Raw genomic sequence first — 26,272 nt, 5'->3', positions numbered from 1 at the left:
TCTTTATGAAACAGCAAGTTTCCTTTTAGCTTATTCTATATGTAAAAAATACACCATTCATAAACTGGAGAAGAAGGGGAGATTCTCTTTAAATCTCATCTACTCAATCAGTAGTTTAAAAAAGCTGATAGAGACTTTGTCCTCCTGCTGCTAACATTTAGAATCTCTGGGAAAGGGTTCTGGATCTGACCCTGAAAACTGCATTTTGGCAGTAGCGGTGACTCCAGTAGGATCACTCGTGCACGCAGAAATGCCCGTGAAAAACAGTTTGCAGGACTAAGTCAATAGAACAACTGCTTTTCCAGACACGCTGGCTTCCTTCGCAGTCAGGATACTGCTAAGTGGGGACACGAGGGGTTCAGCAGCGCTTTGTCGCCGCAGCCGCGTGCCGGGGGCGATGGCAGGCGGTTGGCGGACACCGCAAAAGGCGTGCGGGGCGTCCGGACCCCTTCTGCATCCCCGAAGGGTGGCGGCTGGGAGGGAGAACCTTTCGGCCCGCGTGGAAAAGCTGCTTTTCCGCGAACGGAGGGGGCAGCGCCCCGCGGGCGGTGCAGCCTGCGGAGGGCGGCGGGGCGGCCCCGGGAGCCCCCGGCCGGGCCGGGCCGGGCCGGAGCTGGCGGCGGGTGCGGGGAGGGCAGCCCGGGCCAGGCGGCGGCGGCAGCAGCGCGGGGCTCCGCGGGCGGGCCAGGCGGGGGCCGGGGGGCGCAGCGCGGCGCATTGTCTGCCCGGCGCCCCCGGGGCTGCGCGGGGAGCGGAGCGGGGCCGGCCCCGCCGCCCGTGCCCGGCTGGAAGTGAAACGCGCCCTGGCTGCTCCTTTTTTCTTTTTTTTTTTTTTTCTTTCTTTCCTTTTTTTTTTTTTTTGGAGCCTCCAAAAGGCTCACTCTCCCCTTTCATCTGCCGCCGCGGCCCAATGGGAAGGCGGAGGCTGCCTGCAAGTGGTCTAATCTCAATGAGGTGTCAATCATGTTCCCCGGTGGGTGAAGTAAGGTCTTTTGTAACCGCCTCTGTCTTTGGGAAAGAGAGGAGAGAGGAGGAAGACTGGAGCGGAGAGGGGGACGCCGGACCGTGCTGCAGGAGAGGAGCTGAGATTTGATCTCGCTTGTGCGTTTAGCAGGGAGAAGCGGACCACATGGATTTCTAAACACGCTGGGATTTTATACAGCTACAAAAATAACAACGACCGAACCTGACCCTACTGAAAACAGTCAAATGAATCGTAATTGCAGATCAATGCAGAGAGATGGGGAAACTTCACTCGAAACATGGTTAGTTCCTTTCACTTGCTACTTCCTTTGCCCCTTCCCCTGATTGGGATTTTACTCGGTTTGTTGCTGTGATTTTATACCGGTGTCTAATGATCTTCCTTTATTATTTCCCTCACACACTTTCCTCCGGATCTGCCTAGCTGCCGTTTGTAAACCCCGAGAAAGTCCAGAAGGTAGGGATGTCTCCTCACTGCCACTAACTTTGAACGCCTTCCTTATCCCCGCTCCGGGGGGCTGCCCCCGTCCCCCTGCCCTCTCCCCTCAACTTTCCGCCGCGGTTTGCCTGCTGCCTGCCGGTCCCGGTCCCCGTCCCCATCCCCCCCCCCCGCCCTCCTCCGCGGATCGGCGGCCAGCCGTGGCCGGGAGGCAGCGGGGATGGCCGCGGGGGCCGGGCGGGCTCTGCGGGCGGCTCAGCGGCGGCATTGTCTCCTCTTTTCTAGGTGATAGTTTCGCGGTGAACGCCTCTCTGGCTCGCAAAGGGCTGGAGGACTGGATGGTGAAGCAGAAATACTCCGGGGGCAGCAGCAGCGGAGGCAGCAGCTCGGGACTCCCGCAGGGCTGCCAGCACCGGGCTGTTTGCAGGCTCTCCAGCGCCAGCAGGGTATGTCAGCTTCCTCGCTGCCCCCACCCTCCCCCGCCCCTGCTTTTTGAAACGGGGAAAACCAAAAGCTCTTTCTACATCCCTCTCTCCCTCCCAAGGGTCGGTTGTGCAAAGGAAGGGGTTTCTTTGCCCTAATGCTGCTCCAGGGGGCTGCCCCGTGGGTGGTTTTCTTCAGCCCTTTGATGAAGTTAGGAGCTGCAGAGCAAACTTGGGGCTGGTACAAAAAGCCAGAGGAGTAAGGGGACCTGCCTGCTAGCGTCTGGGCAGTACGGTTAGAACAAAACCCTTCACAAACAGGAACAAACAGAGAATCTCTGGGAAAAGCCCAGCACCCTGCCAATGTGCGCAAGCTTGTGAACCCTGATTGGTGCACAACTTTGTCTGTGACATTTTGGCAGAGGAATTCAGGAAAGGAGAAATCCCCGAAGAGTGTATTGTTATTTATTTGCTCTTTGCTAATAATGTGTGGCCGACTTTCTTCATAAGAGTTACTGCACATGTCACTTGTCCTGGCAGTTACCACACTGGTCACTTTCCACCCTTTCTTTTTCCTCCCGTCCTCCCCTGTAAAGTTGGGCTGGTGGAAATGTTTGTTTTGTTGTTTTTTTTCAATGTTGTCTCTTTAAACAAAAAGGCATGATGGGAGGTAAACAAACTTAACAGTTCTTAGATATGGTCCTCATAGCGTTTCAGGGTATGATCCGGAGCTTATTGATGTTTACTGAAAGACTCCCATTGACTTCCGTGAGCTTTGGATCAAGCCCTGAAAGCTTCATCAGTGGAAAAGTAACCTGAGAGATGGGGAGATTGGAATCTGTGCTTCCCAGCAAGGAATGTGGCCCTGAAAGCACAAGCAGAGCAGGGCTACCAAACCTCCTGCAGGCTCTTTGCTTTGTTAGCCACCAGTTTTATTGTCAGAAGCCTGAACGTGTCTCATGTCTCAGGAAAAATTAACTTGTAAGTGGAGAATCTTCATTTTAGGTGGGGTGTAGAATATGTGTCATATAGGAAAAGCTAATGATGACTTTTTAGATTCCACCAGTATTATGTTTAGAGGAGAATAAATTGTTTGGGAGTCACTAGAAGTAAGGCGAAGGGAGTAAGATACTGATATTAAGCGTTTGTAATTGATCAGCAGAATCACTTCATGTTCAACTTGCAGGTATGGTCGGTTGAAGTGATTTTTGTTGTGCTTTACTTGGAGACAATGTGTCCAAAGAAAGAAGTTCTTGTTAATAAAGGTACACACATGTATCATACAGATGCAATGAGTAAAAACATGTGCTTTTAATTATTTTTCATTATCCCCATTTTTGTGAGTCAAGCTTTTTAGATACATTTTGTCTTTCATATACGTATTTTCTCGGAAAGAAGCTCAACTCATCAAACTAAACATAGGTTTAAAATACAAGAGTTAAAGGTCCAAAACTCTGACTTCAGCTTTGTGAAATATGTTTTCTTCCACAAAGACAGTTTGCTTTCTGAAAATAGGAAAAAAAAAATCTTTTGTCAAAGATATTTTGCTATTCACAAAGCTCTTCAGTTTTCAGTTCCATGAGGTCTGCTCAGCTGGAATGACAGTAGAACAGTATTTTTCTTCTTACTCAAGGTGTCCTCCTCATGATAGCTCAGCAATTAGCAAGCCATTAACTAAAAATTAGTCTACAGTTTAATGCATTATAAAATTGTAAATAGGTTTAAGTATGTTTAAAAGCACTGTTCCCATGAGGCTTTTTACTGTCATCCTGATGGAGCTGTTTCTGAATGTTTGAAAATATTAGCAATTTATTGCCTAATATATTTGGTAGTATGCATCTATAGCCTGCTAATTGATTTAGTTTAATTGTCATCCTGTCACAGGCACACTGTGACAGCTACGTTAAAGTTCCTTTAAAATATGAACTTTTGGTAATATGGAAGGATGCATTTCTAATCCTGCATTGGAACCAGATGTGCCATATGTACAGTCTTTTTGACAAGGATTGTGGAGTCACAGCTATTGACTCCATAACTGAGATTGCATGAGCGTTTCTCTTTTGAGATCTCTTTGATCTCTTGTATAATTATACCAAGATACAAAGCAAATTGTAGCCTACCCTCTTGGCTCTTTATTCACCTCAAGATGTAGAAATACCAGTCACTTCTGCTAATAGTTAGTCATATGGGAATGTGTGGGACAGTTTTGTATTCCGCAATAATGTAGTACTGTTGCACTTGAATCAACCAAGGGCTCTTCTCCTTACTACTTCAAAATTCCTCCTAAAATGTTCAATTAGCTTACAAGGCTCTGTGGAATGGTACAGTTTTACTGTGTCACAGCCGAAACTTTGGCTTCTCCTTAAAACGTGTTTTTTCCCCTGAAATAGGTCCTAATTGCCACGCTTGTGACTTATGGCAGAAGGAGTTAGATCAAACACTGATGAAAATAACTGGATGTTTCTCTGAATGCAGATGACTTTTAAAAAAATAATGGTCCTAGAAATAATTTTCCTCCTAGGAATCCTTAACCATAGTTTTGTTGATGGTGGTTTCGTTTGTATGTAGGGCCCTGTTTGGTGAAATCCAGTGTACTTCCAAAGACCTTTTGATGGGAGAGGAGAGCACTTGGTTGCTTCCAAGTCTGAAACATCAAAGCTTTGAATCATTTTGATTGGAACTTGAATGCAATAGTGAAATCTGATTTACGTTGCTCTAGATAAGCCAAAATTTCCGTCTTGGTTGTAGTCGGAAGGCTGTTTTCCTCAAGAACAGACACACTGAACTGTTTTGCTGATGTTAGTCATCCAGGGGAGATGACACTGAAGTTCAGGGGGATTCATGTAGCATTTTACAAGAGGAATGAGTGAGTAATACAGGAAAGCAATAAAATTTCTTTTGTACTCCTCTATAGAATGACTGAATTCACAGTAGTTGTGGAGGGGAGGTCTTTACATCAGTTCACTGAGGGAGTGTTTGACACAAGGAGGGTTCAAGAATACAACACTTTTTCTCTTCCTGAACTGAAGTTTTGAGAGTTTCTTAGTTAGAGCAGACTTCCCTCTGCTGACATGTTGTCCATGTCATCTCCTGCCCATTTGTGTCTTCCCCCCTCCAATTAACTGGAAGAACAGTAACTAGTGTCTAGCTCTTGCCAAATGCATCAGTTATCTGAGAAGGATCTCATAGTAAATTGGTGGTGAAGGCATGAGCCAGGGGAAGGGGACTATATCTGAAATATGCACTTCTGGTGTGTATGCAACTTTCTGTTCTGGGCTAGGAGCTCTGATCTCATTAAACCATTGCCACCTGCCCAGCAGGGGCTGCTCTGCTCTAAATGTTTTAATTACTGTGGAGGCTGAGGGCTAGTGCTGCAGCCTTCCACATCATGCAGAATTAAAGAAAAAAGGAATTCTGTTGCATCCATGAAAAGTACGAGGTCCAGAGTCATCTTCTAGTTTCAAAGCTAATTGAAACCACTGGGGCTGTAAATCTGTTAGAGCAAGTGAATACACTTGTTTTACTGCTTTAAGAATGAGTTAACTTGTGCCTGGAAAGGTTTTCTGACATTGTGGATTATCCTGTATAATTCTTAAGTTTAAATTTATTCGGTGTGTTTACTTTTACAGACTATTTTTGGAGATCAACATTGTTTGCAAATATTCATGTATTTATTTATTTAACTGAGAAGTACTTCTATGCTAGAGGGGAAAATATTAAATATGACACTTGCTTAGTTCAATTTACTTTTATCTTCAAAGCCATAAGAAATTTTACTAGTTTCTTACACTGTCTCATTGAGATCTGTGCTTGGGATTGGAAAAAAAACTCATATTTTTAATTAAATTTCAAATCAGCTCACAGTGAGCCAAGTTGTAAGTGATCATTTTAGGTAAAATAGAAAAGACTTTAGCTTACCACTGCTGCTGGGCTCTTTAGTGCTAGTGATCCTCATGTTCAACCCTAATTGATAGTAATTAGAGTTGAGTATCTGGTCTGGGAATAATACAGTATGAAATGCTGAGGCACATCACTGCTTCGGAGGTGGGGCTTGTTCTCCATTTGTTCTGTGCCTGTAACTGCCAGTGACATTAATGGGCATTCCTTGCATGGCTGAGAGGAGACTACGCCAGTGTCAACTTCACTGCTCCTCCAGCATGAGCTTTCTTCAAAAAAAAAGCCCTTCCCAGTCCCCCACTGTTAAATAGCATGTGTATGTGTGCATATAAAAATACATAGCCTTATGGAAGACACAGCTGGGTAGGTCATCTGTCCAAAATGAAAATAATAAACAGAAAAGAGACTTTTTTTAGTGGTATGTATCTACTATGGCGTAAAGGCTGTTGAAGTGGAAGATTTAATTGTAGCACTACTTTGGGGTCATCTCATGGGTAGAATGACATTTGAAAGACTGCCTTCGTACTGATACGGTGACAAGAGCAATTAAAACTTCCTTGGGTCCTATCTTGTGTGACTGCATGAAGCGATCTTTTAAATGGAAATATTTTGAAGTACATTAATGTCAGTATTGTATAGATAATTATTTGTATTGACTCTGAGGATTAAAAGAAACAACAGACTCAGCAGTGCCAGATATTGGTATGACTAAAAAAAATATTTTGATGCACAAAATATTGTGCATGGCATTTAAAATAAAATTGCCAAACTTTGTACTGAAAGAGAGAGAAGCAGAATCTTATTTAGTGTTGAAATTTGGTGCCAACAAACCAAGATAATTTAATTAGTGGTGCACATAGTATATCTTGACAGCTCTGGTTTGGGAAAATTATAATATGAATATTAACAATCAAAGAGTCTCTGAAAGTATTAGTGCCATGGTGATGAGATTAGTGGATTGGCCAATACTGTAGCAGAAAGCTGGATTCCAAGGGAATTATCCTTGAATGATACCAGTTGGTGCAATTAAAAGCCACAATTCGGTTGCCATATGGAAAGTGTTAGGCATCCTTACATGGTTTCAAAGCTATGTGCCGGAGGTTAAATTGACATATGAAGAAAAGCATAAATTAAATATTTTGTGTTATGAAATTAAAAGTTGACTTTGCTGGAGCCATATGGAGGAGGTGGACTGAAGACAGTCTGTATTTCATCAGGGCTTGTTTTATAGGTGTTTCAGATTTAATGTGGTGCACTTTTAATTTGGCATGTTGATTGGAAAGCTGAATGGCCCGTGAAGTTTCTGCAAGCAATCTCGTTAAAGTAACTTTTTTTTGATCTCTAACAACCCTCTTTCTCCCATGCCTCTAAAGTGGAGTTACTTAGGTTGATGTTTGTAAGAAGGAAGCAAATTCTGTGTAGTAGCTGGGTGAAGTCCTCATGTAAGTGATACAAGCCATGTCTGTTGGGCTACTGATAGTCCCCCTTGGCTTAGTGAAACCTTAATTCTTCTGAATGAGAAGGCCTTGCTTATGGAGTAGGTTTTCTTCCATAAATTGGGATGAAAAATAACAACAATATGTTACATTCTTTAATGACTTAAATGTAAATAATTTAGTCCAGGCTTACACTAAAACTTTGCTTATAACAAAAATGGGAAATTTGTAGCACATGATTATCGACATATGGGAATGTTTTTTACAGCAGCATTCATTAACAGAAGCATTTTCTGTAGGTTTTGTGAGATCTGTAATAAGACCCAGGAGGAGCTCGGTAAGTGGCTATTTGTAGGCACCCTTCAGAAGAAGATCTTAGTTGACTTTTATGGTCTCTTTTGAATTGGGTTATGAACAGAGGAAAGAGAAGTCTCTTGAGTATTGAAACTTTGTAAGAGTTTTTCCGAAGTTGGGGAAATAATTGTTCGGTGATGATATTTAAATCAAAATGGAACGTTGCTCTCTGTGCTGCAGATGTTGGCCTTTATAGAAATCCTTGTGGATGGATTTTGCTTCATGAATGTCAGCATCAAAACCTGCTTGGAGAGTAAATAGTAGATGTTGAAATGTACAAAATACTTGAAGTTTGTTTTGTGGTTTGTTTTTTTTTTTTTACTAAACCACTTTTCTAGTTAATATACTAGTTACTCCGAATACTCAGGAGTTTTCAGGCTATGTGATATTTATAGATATCTTTACATGGAAAATGAGGTATAGTTTTAGTTCAAAAAATTAATGTGAAGAAATGGTCAAATAGACTTTCTCTGTGAATTTATTTAGTCATATCTGCCAACATTGGCAGCAAAACTAGGCTTGTATTTACTCCTACAGAGTAACTACAGCTATGGGAGACTGAGTTGGACTGTATTCCATTCAAGAATTATTAACCAAGTTCCAAATGCAAAATCTTCATTGTGTCTGATTTCTGAGCCAGCAAAGAGTGTTTGTGTTGGAATATCTCATGACATTTGTCTTGCAGTGGTGGAACGCCAGCGGTGTTAGCTGTGGTGAAAGGGCTGTGCTGGCGCAGATGCTTTTACTACTGCGTAATCTAAGAGAGAGGGGAAATGACTTGTGTAGGTTCAACTATTGCTGTCCTGGTCTCTCTGCAAGGGCTACAGCCATACAGTGCATTTGCTTTTTGTAAACTTCTGGGTTTATTGTCATCAGAGCAATACGGCATATATTTTGCAGAGTAATTTGCAGAGTAGAGATGGCACTTCTGAATGTGAGAGACATCCTTTTTTGAGTTGGCAAGTCCTGAATAGTTAGTGTCTGGCAAATAGACTGCTGTGGACTAGTCTATTGGCTTGTCATGGGAGCCGGCTTTCAAATGGGCTTATATCTGCAAGTAAGTGTTTAGCTAGATTACTTAATACCCATACGTGTGTCTCTCACATGGCCTGATATGTGCCCATCGTATAAGAGAAATACTTCTGGTTTACTCCAGAATAGAATTGTTTGAGGAAGGGAACAATGCAGTCTCATGCTGGGAGGTCCTATAATAGCTGTGGAACTGAGTACCACTGATTTGGTTTGTGTAGTGTGGCCTATTGTATGTTATAGGGCAATAAATGATCCTATTGTTTTAGTCTATAAAACTTTTGGTGGAGTAAATCCTTTTGCTCCTCAGAAGACCAGACTGTGGCCACAGGAGACTAAAATGCCATCGGTGCCTGAGAAGTTCCTCAATGGCCAAGAAGAGCCCTGTAAAAATACACCTAAAAGATCCAGCCATGCTGACCTCTTGTCTGGGGTAATGTCAGACCTTGTTGTTCCCTGTCTCAAACCAAGGTCCCCGCCAAAGGTACACAAGAAGTTGTTGTGCCTTAAATCTGAAGCTGTTGTTAATAAACTCAAATTCTTGTTCACAAGACTTATCAGGCAAGCAGTTTTTCTGCTTTTTGTGAAAGCTCCGAGTTTGGTGATTTTCTCCGATAACCCTTCTTGATATGAAAATTCTGTGGAACTTTGAAACTCATTGACTGTGAAAGGGTGACTTGCTTGTACCTTGAAAAGTGCCATCTACCAGTCTTGCTTTCGGTTGTAATAGACTTGAATCCCTTGAGAATGCGGGATCCTCCCTTAAAATGTGGGAGGGGATCAGTTATATTTTGAGCAAAATTTGCATCAGAGAACTTTTAAGGTGCCTGGAATTTTCAGCCCTGTGTCCTTGGGCTTCCAACTAACAAATGCTGGCAGTGTGTCTTGCTTTAGCCTGGAGTTGGATTGGCATGTGGTCAGAACAGTCTATGCACTGTCCATCGAGAGAAATACTTTGTGTTTTGTGATTAGGGTGGAATTTAATGCATTTGGGGGCATTACTGTGGCAGCTTTAGAGGGATTAAGTATATTGAGGTTCCTATTAAAGTATAACATTGTGATTCAAGATCTGTGAAAGAAAATCATACGTGGGTGTTTGATCTTGGGGTGCAGCCACGCATGCTGTGAGGCATAAAATAAGGGGATAGACTCAGTAGGGAAGTGACAGAACAAAGTACTGTCTTGCAGGAGAAATGGGATTTGGGAGCAGCCTCGGGTCTTTTGATCCATACTCTGATGCGGATGATGAGTGGTATGGAGGTGACAGATTTGTCTTGGGGGAGGAAGGAGAACGGTGGGTAGTGTGTCGCATTGCCCTTAGAGATAGTTTGCTGTCTGATTCCCCAAAGATTTGATAGTGGTAGGTAAGGACTAAGCTGCTTCTTGTCCTATCTTAAAAATCTTTTGAAATTCCAGGACAGTTGGTTTCAAGAGAGTTAGGTAGAGAAGGTAGTAGCTGTAAAGCTAAGCCTTATGTGTTAAATGTATATAAAGAACAAATGCCTGTTTGGGGGAGCGGGAATTTTCCCTGAGCATAGAGTGCGCCAGTCCTGAGCTCACAGAATAACAAGCAGTCTCTGTATTGCATAAGATGCTGCGGTTAAGCCTGTATCAGTGTTTCTGTAATAAACTGCTCTTTTTTTTGAAACAATAAATAATAATTTTGCTTGTGAACTTTCCAAGTCTCTCTCTGTTCACATAGCGTACGTGTGTATAAACTACAGACACTCATTCCCCTATAAAGAGAGAACATCATAGTCTAGCAAACAGAATATCTGTCATTCCAGCTGAGCAAAGGTCTAAGGCAATAACCCAAAATATCCTGGAAGAAATTCTAAAAAGCATTGAAGAAATCAATCGTCTGATCCTAGAGGAAGGTCTTTGATGTAATCCTGGTAAGTTTATACTGGGAGCCTGCCTATTTCTTTATGGTCAGCCCTAGACTTTCTATATGAAAAGTGGATCAAATAATTTCATACGCTTCTGCTTTAAAAAAAGATGGTTGATAGTTTTCTAAAGTGTACACACTGTTTAAATGTAGATTGTGGCTTTTAGCCGAAGCCCAGGTGGGGAGGAAAGGCTTTTCAAAACAAGTACTTACAGAAAAATAAATAATACTTTGATATTTTTCCCATGGAAAAACTGTGCCTCATTTAGCCATCCCGAATATTTAATTTTATTTTGAGGATAAACTTCATAGGTTATCTCAGTTAAAGCTATTTTTATTTATGCAAAGCTTATGAGCAAGGTCTTGTTCCTGATGTGGATACGTATGTAAAAGGAGTTTTTCAGAATACCATAAATAATTTACTTTTAAAGGTATATTTTTAAACTAACTCAGTGCCGTTAGGTAAGTCTGGCTTTATCTTTTTGAAAAATTCTGCAATATTTCTCTGTTATGTTTTGATGTGAAAGCCCTGCTGTAGTAGAGGGGAAGCTTCTCATTGCTTTCAGTGGTTTTGTATCGGGTTCTCTGCCACATCAGTGGAAGATGAGGGAAGGTTCAAGTGGTGAGACTAATAGTCGTTCTATCTAGCAGCTGCTGGTGGAATGGCAATGTATTTTCCCCGGAAGATGCAGTTTATCTGATCATTTTGTGACAGGTTCACAAAAGTTTTTTCCTACTTGTACTGCTACTTAAATTCCCACTTGTAATTAGCAATGTAATTTTGCAGATAGGTTTAAAAAGCATGTTTTCAGAAAGGCTATTTCCACAGCATTGCTTAATACCCATTAAAATACCACATTTTTATTGTATGAAAGTGTTTTTTATCTAATTAGATTGGTTTGCTAAAGTATTGCACCACAGTCTCATTCTCCTTTTTTTTTTTTTTTTTTTTTCCCCCTTCTACTCTAAGGCTGTTTTTAATTGTTTATTTATGACCAATAGGAAGCACACAAAATCTCTTAACTCTGGACTAATGCACAGCATAAAGAAGTAAATGAGATCTCTTCCTCCTAAGCTATTGTGCAGGGCTTTTCTTTGAAAGGCAGTCAGTCTTGGATTAAAACATGGTGACGTGTATCAAAAAAGAAAGAGAACAACCCCAGCATTTGGAAAGGAAGTATTGTATTCATTGATGCTATACAAATTTCCCTGGAATTTGGTCATCAACCTTATGATGGCACTCTTTTCCAGATGTGTTGTTTGATTTCTTGTCTTAAAAAAATGCATTTCAGAAAAAAAAAAAAAAATGAAATCAATGTCTGTGAGAACTGTGTGATGAAAGTCAAAAGCAAGGCACGTTGAAGTAGCACTGTGTCCTTGGACATTTGCTGTTCTCCAGGAGGGCCCAGCTAGAGTGGGGCATGCAGGTGTTCCCCGTGCTTAGTCAGTAAACATACAGGTGCTGTTTAAGCACAGAACAAACCTCTGCTAAAAAAATTTACCCTTAGTCTAAGGCCACCTCTGATTTTCCCCATTTTGGCAAGACAGAAACGGAAGATGCTGCAGTGGGAAGCCCTGTAGATTTGCCAGTAAATGAACAGCAGACAATAGGTAATGTCCTGTGGGAGCAGCAAAAAGGCTGAGGTCCCTTATTATCTCCGCACCGGTAATCTGAGCCTCCTCCTGTGTGTTTCTGATGGCAACAGCTAAAGTCCTGGTCTCCTCAAAACGATGAGGAGATTTTCACCACCACTGGGGAAAATAGGAAGGCTTGTCAAATACAGAAGACAAGAAAAATGCTAATGTCGTGCCTTTAGGGGTATGTCTGAAGCAACGAAAGGGTCCTGGCCTACTGTACAGTCAGAGTGTCTCCTGCTATCAGCAGGAGCCCTACCCATAGGCAGGGTGAGGCTTCCTCCTGCCCTGCTCTCAATAGACATGCCATCTATTCAAAATCTGCTGATACTGTGTATCAGTTACAATATCCAGTAGTATCAGGAACGGATAACCAGTTCTGCCTTCAGCTAGAAATATGTACAGAGACTCTTTTCTGAGAGGCGTGCCAGTCTGAGACACAGCCCAGGCCAGGGGTAGGATTTGGCTTGAGATTGTGTTGGCGCAGCATACTGGTGCCACTGGGCTGGGTGTTAATAGCTGAGGGCAGAACTGGGTGGAGGGAAGTAACTCATCTGTAAAAGCAGGCCTCTGAAGTTCAGCCTCATCCCTCTGTAGATGAGCGGGGGGGAGGTGCGTATGACCTGGGCTTAGCCATCCACAGCCAGGAATCTTTCTTCTCATGCCGATGGTGACTAACAGTGAGTATTTCGTGTCATACCCATCTGCATGCCAAACTGTATTCTAAGTTTTGTGCAACACTGGTTTGCGGCGGCCCTTCTTGCAGGGTGATGATGCCTTCCTTCCGTGCCAGTGCTGCTTTGTCCAGGTAAAGCGCCCTTTCTCCCGTTGCCTGCGTCCTGTTCACAGCAGGCTTTAACCAAACTTCCCATTCCAGTAGGAACCACCTGGCTCTGTTGTGCAGCGGGTGAAACGGTACAGGTTTTGCCATGCGTTTTTTTTGACTGTGTGCTACTGATGGGACAGCTTTCGGAGTGAGCGATCTTTGTGGGATATAAAGGGTTACGTTGTTGAGGTTACACAGGCGCCAATCCACTGGCACACCGCAGGTGATCTCGGAGTGAATGTTGTTTAAAGCGCCTGTCCCACGGTTTCACAAATGTGCTCTGACCAGAGGATGTTTTTCTAACTTCAAAGGGCTTCTCAGCCTGGCTCGGTGCCTCACAGACTGAGTCCACAATTCCTCTCTGCTCGTGATGTGTTCTAACCATGTGTGATTTTTTTGGTATGTGATGTTTTCTTAAAGCGGCATTGACCTGTGTTCAAGTGAAACTTGCTCTTAAGCTTGTAAACGCAAACTTGTCGTGTGGGCAGTTTTCATCTTAACCTGATGTATGTATTTTTTTTAAGAGCAAGAATAGACATCAAAAGTAGGAGTAATTTATAGGAAAAGAAAAAAAAAAAAAGAGAGACAAGATAAACTTGCAGCAGCCTTTTATGCTGCACCATCCAGAGGCTTTTCCTTGAAGATCAAGGTGTGTGTCCTTTGCTGACCGTAAGGAGAGGAGCATATTTCCACCTTGGCACTGCTAGCGTTCCAGTAGGTTACTTTGTCTGAAACGGGTGTGCAAAGGCTGAAAGCAAGGCAAAAAAAGGAGTAGAAAGTGGAAGGAATGTAGCATGCTTAGCAGTGACCTGATTTTAATTTTTTCTTTTTTTTTTTTTTTTAAACTATGCCTTCCCCCCTTTAGCAAAGTTATATTAAAATAAACTTTTAGGAACATGTTTGTATGTTTTTAAATATTAAAAGTTTCTTTTTCTTATGTAGTACTTTCTAGTATAGTTTTCTGATGGGGATTATTTTCAGGTTAATGCAAAATATGCTTTCTTTTTAATGCTGAGTCTTTGTGGGCCAAATTCTTTTACTGTTGAAGTCCATTAACTCTCCCTTAACTCTGCTGAGAGCAGGATTAGGCCCTGAAATATCTCCGGAGGTGTGCTATGCTACGTTAGCTACAGCTGTGAATCTGGGAAGATCTCATGTTCCACTAAGTTGCATTGGTGGGCACTGGTTTTTGCAATGTTTGTGCATTCATTAAGGCTAGAAAAAGTGGGCTAGTTTGAGGTTTTAAAGTCATCACTTTTAGTTTACTGTTACTGCTATTTTGGGTGGGTTTGGGTATGTTAAAAAACCCAAACCAACAGCAAAACAAACCCTTTATTCAAAGAAAACAATACCTTACAAGCCAGACCATAATACTGCTTGCCAAGTGACTGAAAAGGGTCATCTGCTGTGGGAATAAAACATCATAGTGTGAATGGCATGCGTGTGCCATGTGTGAATGAGATGTGACCAACACATCTCAACTGTGCAATGACGTTTTGCTCCTCATGAGTAACAGTACCGCAGTCTAGCACTTAATAATTAACCCAGCTTTCGGATGCGGCTGGATCCCAAGGTCCTCGTCCAGACACGATCCTGGAGGAGTGAGTGATCTCTAGGACCTAAAGCCCTAACAGCAAACAACCTGTGCGACCCTGCCATCCCATGGTTGTCCACAGGAACCATCCCACCACGTTTATTTTGGCTAGTTTTAAAGCAGGTGGCCAGGATGAATTCCTAGTTTCAAAGTCACAGCTGCTGCTTTGAAATTGTGTAAGAAGGGCTTTGGTTTCTTAACACAAAATAACTGAGCTGCTGTTTGGTATTAGAGCATCATTATTCTGGGAAATGCACTCTTCATTTTAAAAATATCTTCTGTATGGAAGTTGAAAGTTTATACCTCATGATTATAAGGGCAAAGAGCTGAAAAGGTTCCTTGTTTGACTGATGCCTGTAAATACTTAAGAATCCCTCAGTGACTTCAGTGAATGGAATCTGAAGGTAGTATTAAAAATTAATAGCAATATTAGAAACACCAAGTTACTGCAGGAATCTCTTGTTTGTTGGTATTAAATAATTTGGGGGGGGATTTTTTGGGTAACTATAAGATATTTCTCTCTTAACTGGATGTCTTTGTGGCAGTTAGCTTAAAAAAGTTACGTCTTTATCATTAAATCTATTAAGAAGTCCAAGTGCACTTTATACCATCCCAGTAATGATGCTGTGATTAAGTAAAAGGAAATGTTCTGTTACAAATCTGCGTTTCGTCTTCTTGTAAAGTTTTATTTTAAAATGAGCCTTCTTGGGTGACTTTTTCAGTAGCGTCAGCAACAGTGTCAGCAGAATGGTGAATTCGTGTTGCTGCAAGTATAAAGAGAATTCATGAAGGAGTTTGTGTTAAGCATAGGGCTTTTTCTAATATAAAAAAGGATTCTATTCACTGTGGTTTTTTTCTTCTTTTGTATTCCTTGCCACCTTATGATATTATAATGTTTTTTGCCTACTTTCAAAATTTCATAGATATATATTTATAAAAACTATATGTCATGTAAGCCTTTTTCTAGCGTAAAGGAAAGTACATTTTATGCAAGGTACACAGCATGGGGCTTTCTGGGCCTTCAGTCTCATATGATCCTGTCTCACAATAAATATATCAAACAGGAATGAGCAAAATGCACTCCCCTCAGACTGGGTGAAAATGTGCTCTTAAGAAAGAAGCCAAGGGAGGGCTGGTTAGATCCTAGATAGAAAAGCTAGACTTTTCTTCTGAAAGGAGGCTGAAAAAGTGAGTAGGCAGAGGATGGAGTGTTTCTTCAGCTAACGTCGACAGGTTTACTAAAAGATGCAAAGTGCAAAATTAGGGTTCATTTGGTACTGGGGACACGGTCAAAGAAATGAACGTAGGATTCACACGCATATGTGTAACAAAACCATTTACTTGGTTGTTAAGGGGATGGGGTGAAATGGGCACATCAGAAGCTCAGGCAGCAGAGATGGGGTACCTGGGTTGTGCCCTTAATCCTTTTTGCATCAGCCATAAAATAATTTATGTTGGTGTTTTTTATCTTGATAGTACTTACTACTAGTTCTCTTGTCTGTTAGAACTTGCATGTTCTAGTGCAGCACTTCTTAGATTTATCTATTAACAACTGGTGCTGAACCATATTTTATATCCAGGTATATATGGCAGAACTAAATTAAGCTCTCAGTGGTTCAGACACAGGCTTGCCGTGCAATCCTTGCATCTCTGATAACAGGGTATGCCTTTGCTGACGGGGATGACTAGTGTAGCCCCTTGGGTCTCTACTTAGTGGTTGGGATTTTATGGGTAGGATGTCAGTCCTGTTGTACTGAAGGAGGTAGGATAATAGGTTACATACAGCTTTCTTAAGCACTCAGAATCACAAGGTAGGTAGGCTTTGAAGTCATCTGAGATTAGAAGACTGGTCTGTGGGCTTGGACGTGAAGTTGGGAGGTGGTGTGATGTGGGTGGTCAGTTGGATAACCATTGCTGTCGTGCTACCTGGTCTCTGAAACTGTGAATTTATGGCTTAAGAAAGCGAGAAAGCCACGAAAGAGAAAGCCATGTATTCTAGTCTAGACCCTGTCTTTAGCTGTATATCCTTTCTCAGGTTGCTCAAATGTGAATCTCCACAGAGACCCAAGATAGCTAGGCACTTGTCACTCATTTAGTCTCATTTGTCTTCTCTTCGAAACTACCAGTTTTATCCACTCTTTCCCTCTTCCCCAGCAGGGAAGTGAGGATAGGTTTTATCCTTCTACCTACCTAAGCTGTTGAGATAGACAGAGAAATATCTAAAGTTCATGAAGAACTTCAATGGCAGCTGTACACTTACTTAATTTCTATGTTTTTATGAATAACCCAGGTATTTATTACCTACTTTCCTGAGAAAAGTAAGAAAATAAGAATGAAAAAGAATGTTTGAATTCCCGTTGGAGCTTATATAATCCCCCTTTGCCAAAAAAAAACCAAAACCCTCTTACATTTTTTCTTCTTTTGTTCTACAGTCATCTTCTTGAAATCCTTTTGGAAAGGGGTCTTTCTGAACTGTCCAGCTCTCATCACAATCCAGTGGCCCAAGACGTCTAATTTAAAAAGTTTGTATCAATCAAAGCAGTTTTAACATATGGAGAAAAAAGACATTTTACTTCCCACTCATCCAAATGAGAATTTGGAGAAGGTTAGAAGGTGGTGGAAGGGGCATATTTTTAATATATGAGCTGAATGTCTGCCCCTTGTGGTGTCCAAGGACGTGTATTGAAGTGATGTAGACTTCCTGCTTATTGCTGTACTTTGCTTTTGGCCATGCATATAAATTCAGTGCACATTAGTAGGAACATAGGGATAGAGCCTATGGCTAGCATATGTATAAATCATAATAGGTAAATAATATAGGATGAGGAGAATGACAGACTTTTACCACTGTTACTAGATGAAAAGGACTACACAGACATAACTAAAGGGTGGAGGAAAATGTTAGTTAAAAATTCAGCTGAAGACAAGCTCTGCTGCACCAGCTAGACTTGAGGCTTTGCAAGGAGATGATCTTTTTTCTGGGGTTTGCTTGAATAATGAAATTACCCTCTCTAGAAGGTTATTCTTTAGAGCAGCACAGTTTGTACATGAGTGAAATGCATGTCAAAATGTTTACAATGAACTGAAGTGGAGTGGTGAGTCAAAGCGGTAGGCTTTTGTTTGCACTGGCTTTGTAATGGAGAGCCTTATAATGAGGGTGAACTATGCCTCCTATTCTGGTGGGCCTTTGTACTATCTGGAGCACAAAGTGGAGCAGGTTTACAGGTTAATTAACACCTCTTCCCTCCTCCTTGTGGTGCTGGCAGTGATACATCATCCATGGTCATGTTTAGAAATGGTGACCGATGGTTAGCCATGGATATTCCCAAGCTTTTTAGTTGTTGCCACTGGTTCTCTGCTGCAAATGTCACTTGTTCTTTTAAGCAATAGAGCACACAGTTAAATGTATGGTGCTGAAGAGGCACTTATTGTCCTGTTATGAGGCTGGCAGCAGTGAGCACACCCCTACACGTCCCAGCCTGTAGCTTCCCCGCTTCCCCTCCTTATAAATATGAAGAGAATTCAGACAAATTCTGCCTGTCTAAAGAGGATTTAATGGCACCTCACAACCCATTATTATGTATTTAACAATGATTACTCTCAATGTTGAATGTAAGGATGGTTTCAGTCTAGCGGCTCAGTGGTTTTGGAGAGTTTGGTCAGTCTGGCCAGAATTATTGTACTTCAGTCTGTGTGTAAGATACGGGCATTTGTTGTTTGTTTGTTGTTTTTTTTTTTTCCTCTCCCTTTGGAGACTTCAAGTTTTCTTTGCCAACAGATCCTACTTTCTCAGCAGTTGCCGTGTGCTTCTTTCTGTCCCTCCCACTTCCTCAGGTCTCATCACTGTATGTGATAGATACTTCTATTTTAACGGCTATTGCCTTTGCCTCAGCTTGATTTAAATGCTGCTTTGTTCAGAAACTAAATCTTGGTGGAGAAACAAAGCCACACGGTGGTCTAACTAGCGGGGTGGATCATCAAGAATCCTTTTGCCATCTCGCATTGGCTAGCACACCATACTACAACATTTGAGGCAGGTATGTATCATACATACTGCCTAGACATACCATACACACTGTACAGACTGCTAACAAAAACACGTGTAGCGTATATGTATTTCTGGAGTGTAAAGAATTTCTCTTCACATCTCCTACTTCCTTGCGTGCCTATTTGTGAGTGGAAAGATGGTGGACCACAGCCCAGCTCCGGAGCAGAATCACTTTGGGAAGAGGACAGTGTGGTGACGCTGCTTGCTGCCTTCCTTGAGGCAGCAGGGAAACTGGAAAGGAAACAGTGATTTGGTGAATCAGAGCTATCTCAGACAGCTCCAGGGGCAGAGCAGTTCTCAGCTGCTGCCTTTCTCGTAGTGGATTATAGGGTCATAATGCAGCTCGCTATGCCGAAGCGGAGAAGCAGTAAATTCATCCTCGGGAGCTGCTTTTTGTTGTCTAGAAATGAAGAATTCCTCTGTAAGAATGTAATGCTTTTTAGCCAACTTCCCAATTCCCATGCTTCAGCAGTATATTTATCTTCACCATTTTCATGCTGTGAATAGAGGAAGGCCAAGAAACATGTGTAAAGGACTTCCTTTACAGCCAATGATATGTGCAGTATAGCATCCTATAAAGTTAACAGGGATTAAGGTGAATGACCATGTGAGCAAGGGAGGCATCCCATCAGGAAATATGTCCGTTTCTGTGTAACAGCTAAAGCAATACTATCTACAGGCTTTGAATCAAAGGCTTGGACAGCTAAACAAAGTTAATCCCCAAAGATGTACTATTAAACTCATTTCCTGTGTATGGAACAAATATTCTAGGAGTTTTGAAAAGCATTTTCCAGCCATTGTTAAGAGAAGAGTTGGGGTGTGAGCTATAAAATTCTGATCTGGGTTCAGACTTTCTCCATATTTGTGGTTTTGGTTTGAGCCTGTCTCTAGTTAGCAGGGATATAAATGTTAAAATTTACCCGCGTGGCTTGAGAGCTGTGCTGTTAGTAGTGTAAATCTCCCTTTTTCAGCGAGTCTTTATTTTAGAATATATTCCTTTCTGCTTGGGTCAGAGCCTTTCTTTTACTGGGCAAACTCTGAATCCTCTGGCAAGGAAGAAGAACTTGACTAGCCCTAGTAGAGCTGCAAGTATAAAGTGTTAATCATCTATGAAAAATAATGTTTCTTATAAATTCTCTTGAAGTGAACGCTCAAGTTTGTATGCCCTTATAGAGAAGAAAGTATATGTCCTATCATGTTATCTTTTTAGGAAAGCTTTCATTTCTTTGTTTCAGCTTTGATAGCTTGTTAAATTTCTTTGCTCAAGCAACTGAAATTGATTGATAGATGGGAAAAGGTTTAAGCTGACTAATGAATATCCTTGGGTTTGAAGAACTGAACCTTAAATGAGAAAGATTAACACCAAGAATTAGGTCCTGTAGTGAGCTGAACTGGTTTGGGGTTTTGTTTTGTGTGTGTGTGGTTTTTGGTTTGGTTTGGGTTTTGGGGGGGGTGTGTGTGTGTGTGTGGTTTTTTGTTGTGTTTTGTTTGTTTTAAACTTTGAGCCTAACTACAATTGCAAGAACACCTCTCACTTTGGGTAAAAGAGCTCTCCGCTCAGATCTGTTAGGTTAGGTCTGACCGGGCAGTATGTTTATAGAGAGGGAGGTTAGGGCTCCAAATTTGAATTCTTGTCATGAGACGTGATAATTCATGAATGGCAGAGAGAAATGATTACCCAAATGTGAACAGAAAAATAAACCAGGCATTGAACATGCTTTCTCCTGGGCTGTCACCCATTTTATCTGTAGCCTGGTGTGTGGCACTTAATGTAATTTCAGACTAGCTTCATTCTGAGCAAAGGCTGATAATGTGTGAACATGTGTGATGGTCCTGAGGTGATGGCAAACAAGCTCGTCAGACACTGCATGGTGTCTGTTTTCAGAGGGGATTTTGGTGCTGACTTCTGTAGAGTTAGGCTCTGGCAGTTGCGATTGTGTAGCAGAGAATATTACAGAAATGGGTATACAGACATTCTCAAACGCTTGGCACTTTGTCATATATTTAATCTATTTACATATTTCCCGTACCACTGTACAAACAAACCAGTGGGCAGAGTCCCGAAACCATTTTCTCAGGCAAAGTTCCAGTCGATACCAAAGAGGTTGGGATTGAAAATAATCGCTTGTTTAGAAACATTTGAATGTGACCTTTAGATAAATCCTCTTTCCTTTTGCTGACTTTTTGAACCCCTCATTTGGGAGTTACTGAAAATCAGTAGGAAACTTCAATAAAGTTAGGCTACAACCCCAGCTGCGTTGTCACTTGCTGTTCCTTTTGGGGTATTGCAGGGGACGTTGCTTCTTCAGAAACTAGCATAGACCTATGGTATTGTTCCTTTTCCCTACTTCTCATTCCTTGTTGAATTTGCAAGTGCTCCTCTGTTAGCCTTATTAGATCTGTGGGTAAAAGCCTGTGTGGTGAATTTATACGTGTTTCAGCATGGATGCTGAGGCCAGTCCAAGTCTGGTGGTGCTCTGCATGCCTGTAGAGATTTTATCGTGCGAGCAGTATGCAATATGTGGTTCTCTGCCACCGTTACAATACCCTTTTGTTCCCAGAGAAACCCCCAAAAAGATATTGGGCAAGCTTGAAGAAGAGCTAAGGGTGGTTGAACTAAGATGGCTGGAAGAGCAAATTATTTGCTTCTTGTGTACGTAGGGAAACTGATAAGAAGAGTTCTTGTTACAGATGTAGAGTGAAGGAATGAAAGTGCTTCTATTTGTGATACAGAGTGTTTGCGCATCAGCTATTTTGGAATACCTATTGTGTATATAAACATGCCAGTAAATACTACTGGAGCAATGACCAAAGGAGAATTTAGTCTGTATTTTCTGAAGTTTAAAAAAGGTTATTTAGAATTGTAAAGGAGTATGATTAGGAATAGCAACGGGGGAACTTAGGAAAGATTGAGTGTAAAGACATGGTAATGATGATCTGTTTGAATGAGGAAAATGGTACAGGTTTTATTTTCTCTTTGAGTCGTTAAAACTGCACAGATTACATCTCTAACTTTCTCAAGCATGTAATGGTAAAGGGTCTTCAAAGTTGAGTCCATTGAACTCGGTTCATTTCAGTTTCTTCTACTGAAAACATAGAACAATTGTGTGAATCTGTGTCAGCACAATTCAGACTTACGGGATTTTTCTCCCTTTCAGTGAATACCTTGTACACGATACCATTCAACGTGCAAGTGCTCTTACTTTAGGCATGGCTTTAGCAGATTACGCTGACAGCACTTAGTTGTAACTCAGAGCTCTGTCCTTTATAACAATTAATGATCCTTGAAATAATAAATATATAGGAAATGCCAATCCTGGAAGTAATCTTCAATTCATAAATAGAATTGCTTGTGTAACAGCAGACATCTTCCCCTGCTATTTTGTATAGTAGAGCAGAAGTAAAATACTAGAGCAGTAAGGTTTCAGTATCTCAAAGGTGCTATTGGAGAGAAAAAGATCCCTTCTTGAGGAATATATGTGTTGGGAAGGGCAGGAAGAGGGTGATGACAAGCCATTTTGCAATATCACATTTGCTTATGGCTTATGGGGAGTGCTGCAAAGAGCCTGAAGCTTTTAACACATCTGAGTGTTCTTGCCTTTTATTCTGATTGCCATCATTCAGTAGGCAGAAAACGGCTCAACAGGCACAGGGGCCAAAAGCTTGACTTCTGTGGGTGGGCATTGTTTTGGGGCAGAACCAGTAACTTCTTCTTAAGTTTGTTACAGTATAGACCTAGCAGTAAATTAGTCATGACATTAAGAGGGAATGTATGTATAGACATTACTTCACAGAGTTGTCATAAATTCTGCTCTTGCCATATTTTAATTTCCAAGGCTTTTGAATCTCAGACAAGGTGCTATAGATGTAGTTATTAAATTCTGCAGAAATATTTTTATTGGGTAGGACATTGGTTGATGATGTAGCTGTGAAAGCCAAATTCAGAGACTAGCAAAAGGTTCTTTATCCGTGCATTTAGGAGGAAAATATTATTTTGTAACACTCACTTATTATTGAAATACTTGTTTCAAATTCACCTTCTTTATATATATATATATTTATATATATATATGTAGTGTCACGGCTGTGACAATGTAGGGTTTATTCTGTTTGTTACTGGTCATCAATAACACACAGGTGGAAGCCCAGCTTTGGAAATAGCAGAGCGGTTCAAACTGACATGGCCCAGCAGACACTTGTTATTGTAGAGTGACCTGAGGACATACTGCCCTTTTTCAGCTTTTATGAATACTCTCGAGGGAAGACACTGGATAGGATATAAAGAAAAAAAACTCTTAAAAAGTTTACACAGCATACTTCTTTCAGTGCAAAAGTTAACTTATGTGGGGGCTGAGTTAGACTAAATATTGCTGAAAAAACAATGTCTAGTTCCCTGCTTTTCCAAGACATTTCCTTCATGTGCACTGAAAGGGGAAGCCATGTTCTCTGCACCTTTCTGTACCGAAACACATGTTGCTAATTATTGGGTTTCTCCTGGGGGCTGTGCTTTTGGGTGGTAGTTTGCCTTTCCCTTTAAGCGTATAGGGACAGCCAATGTCAGAGGAAGCTTAAAACAGGCTGTCTGTAGTGAGGATGTATTGGCAACCAGGCAAAGGATGGAATGGCAAAGTGCTGGCAGAGTTAAACCCCACCTGATCTGTGCCTGGCTAGGGTGGAGATATCTCAGTATCAGGTACCTTGAAGGCTGATATGGGAGTTTGGTTGCAGTTTCGGGGCAGATGGTCTCCGGCTGCTCCACAGTCCTGTCTGCATTCCCTTATACCCCATGGTAAATACAGGGTAATTTGGGGCAGCTTATTCCTTTATTTACCCCAGTGGAAGTGTTGATACGAGCTATTATCATGGAGTGCCTGCCATGTAGCCATACTCTCAGATGTCCTGTCCTAATGTTGAGAAACTACCCCAAAATACTTTGCTGAGGTTCATCTAGTAAAATTTCCTGGCTCTTAGTCATTTGCTCCATACGCCATGATAGCAGAGCTCTATCAGATGGCAGTCCTACAGCTCCTCACTTATAGCTTGGAACAAAATTTAAGAGTTATGTATCGAGTTTAATTTGATGTAGTAATAATTTATATAGTGTAAACATGCTAGATATATATTCTGTTGCTGGAATTAATCAGGAAAAAAGTCATGTATGTAGAATTCTCCTCTTCATCTTTCTTTTTTTAAAACACACGCTTGCTCCTGGTTCATATTTAACAGCACTGGTAAATGAAGTTCTTTGCCACAAAACAGGTGTAAGCCACCATCCTGCCCTGCCAGCACGCCTCGGTCATGGCTTGGAGAGCCAGAGCTTGGCCTGTCTGGTGAAACTGCCAGTTGTGTTGCAGACACCTACTTAACAGAAACTGGAAGTGAAATCACTATTTCATTTAACACTGGCCACCTATTGGATAATAACTTTCAGTCACCATAAGATTGGTCTGGATTTGGAACAGCAGCGTGTTATTGAAAGACTCTATTTCCCTTTCTGATCTGCTGAGCCAGCTCGTCCTCCAGAAGCATTTGGAAAAAAAAAAAAAGATGTGTGGAGGGTAAAAACATGAAATTTCCTGACCTCTTCAAATGTGTTTGCCTGTGTCTTGTTCTCATGTGCACTATTTAAGCCTTCAGTTCACTGTTCAGTCTTTAGTTCTCAGATGCTATTTGGCTTCAGTTTCCATGCGAAGCTCTTGGAAACCAGAGATGATTCGGAAGGGGATGAAACCCTTGTCCTACAAGAGTTCCTGAAGCAGGCAAATGTTTTCCTTTCTTGTTAAGGACCACGGGAGTGCTCTGAACCCTTGAGAGCTAGCTTGGTTCCTCACTCCTCGCTCTTGACACACACGAGTCAGGACACTTCTGCCAAGAGTTTTATTTGCACTTATGTTAGCGGAAATGTCCCTGATAAGTAGTCATTGTTGAAGTCTCATGTCTTTAACTGTGAAGGCTTTTATTTTTTTTTTTGCATGAAGACTGTTGATCCATTTATATTTGTTGTTGTTGTTATATAAAAATGTGAGTGAGGGTTTATCTTTTCCTTTGAGATGTATGGCACTGGCTTTGGAATTGCTTCCAAGTTTATAAAATGAGTCTGTGGTTTAGACTTCTCTGATAAACATTTTTTTTGTTGTTGTTGCAAAGTTGGATCAGATTCTTGTTGTCATAATGGTTGGTGCACTTGGCAGCTTGCATTTTAAATAATTAGGAGATAAAATTGGACTGTGCGTGAAATCCAGTATGTCTGGTATTTTCTTGCTTTACTTAGTGGTGTTTTTAATCCCCCTTTTAACTTTGAAGACTAATGTAAGGCAGTTAAGAACTGAGGGTTGATAATTTTTTTTGTCATTTCTGAAATCTAGATCCAAGCCAGCTTCTTTTGCAATATTTCAGCCTCTCCCTCCCAGGACGCTTTGAGATAAATCAGTGTCTTTATCAAAAGAAGTAGGCCTTTTGTGGTGGTAGCATTGTAACACTAAATATTCATTCTAATTTGCAGAGTTGAGACAATTATATTGAAGTTCCTGATAAACTTTACTGTGGTTTTTGAAGCTTTAAAAGTATGCCACTTTCTTCATTTCATTCTACAGTAGCCAGCTGGGGAGTTTACAGCTCAGATGCATTGGACACCAGATGTTTTGGAAGGCTTATGGAAACTCTTCAGCGCCCTTCATGGCACATGAAACCATGTGACAAACTGAAAGGCAGGCGTTGGGGTTTTGAGGGTTTTCTCCTTTCTTTCCCCGCCCCCCCCGCCCCTTCTTTTTTTCCTCCCTTGCCCTCTTCTTTTTGCTGGACACGGTGCCATGGGAGTGGTGAGGGAGGAAGCAAACAGCAGGCTAAATTGGGAAACATTCTTCCCACTTACGGAATCTTTGGTGCATGAAATGTGTATGTTGAAAATATTCTTTCATATAATTTTGAATCCGTCCACATTGAGCAAAAGGCTCTTAATTCACAATGTTGTTCTGCACCTCTTAGGAACTATTGGTTCCAGTTCTGGTCTAGAAGTGGATGCATTTTAACAGGTAGAAAAGTAATTTTCTACATCATTAGAATCAAATTCTAAAGAAAAAAATACAAACTTTGCCTAACTGACCATAATTTGGCAATATACTCTGCATTCAGCAGAGGATTAACAATACAAAATTTGTGACAGTGTGGCTTAGGCTATGTCTTCTATATCCAGGTTTGGGAAAGGAGGTGTATTTTGGAATTAAGTAAGTAGATTGCAAGCATCAAAGTCTAACTCGTATGCAGATTTCTTTTTTTTTTTTAATACCTAGTTAACTTTCTTAGGCCAGAATAAAACATGTGAGGAAGGAGAACTAGAAGTTTCTGGTTCTTAGCCAGCTGTATAGCTACAAATGCCACTTCCAAGGAAACACTTTTTTATTAACAGTCTAGCAAATATGCCACAGAAGGATAGTTGTTGCACGTGCTCTTACTTCACATTCTTGTAGATGTCTTCAAACAGAAAGCATAGAAATTCAGGGACTTTGAATTCACCTTGTTTCCTTTGTTCTGATGATCCCTTGAGTATGGAATTGAACGTGGCAGCATGGAAGATCATAACCTTGCTCTCATCTGAGCTGAGTCTGTTCTGAGGATAAATTGATGACTCAATCTGCTTTCTTTTGTCTAAATTCACTTTACTCTCTTTACAGTTGATTTTCTGTAGAGATTGGGCCTCCCAGTTTTTTTCCTCTGGGTAGCTTGT

The 26,272-nt window shown here is 41.4% G+C and overlaps 1 protein-coding gene across 2 annotated transcripts in view; it reads left to right on the top strand.

The window, feature by feature from the left end:
- The first annotated feature begins 971 nt into the window (after positions 1-971).
- The window catches only part of NKD1 (NKD inhibitor of WNT signaling pathway 1), a 106,908-nt gene continuing 81,607 nt past the window's right edge, over positions 972-26,272 (top strand). For both annotated transcript variants that reach the window (XM_063334382.1, XM_063334381.1), the window contains exons 1-3: positions 972-1,265; positions 1,406-1,438; positions 1,706-1,866. In XM_063334382.1, the coding sequence (XP_063190452.1) occupies positions 1,241-1,265; positions 1,406-1,438; positions 1,706-1,866 (219 nt within the window). In that variant the 5' untranslated portion in view covers positions 972-1,240. The remainder of the gene's footprint in view (positions 1,266-1,405; positions 1,439-1,705; positions 1,867-26,272) is intronic.

Source organism: Chroicocephalus ridibundus, chromosome 4, assembly GCF_963924245.1.
Source record: "Chroicocephalus ridibundus chromosome 4, bChrRid1.1, whole genome shotgun sequence".
Classification (NCBI taxonomy): Eukaryota; Metazoa; Chordata; class Aves; order Charadriiformes; family Laridae; genus Chroicocephalus; species Chroicocephalus ridibundus.
This window is presented reverse-complemented; position numbering and strand designations above follow the sequence as displayed.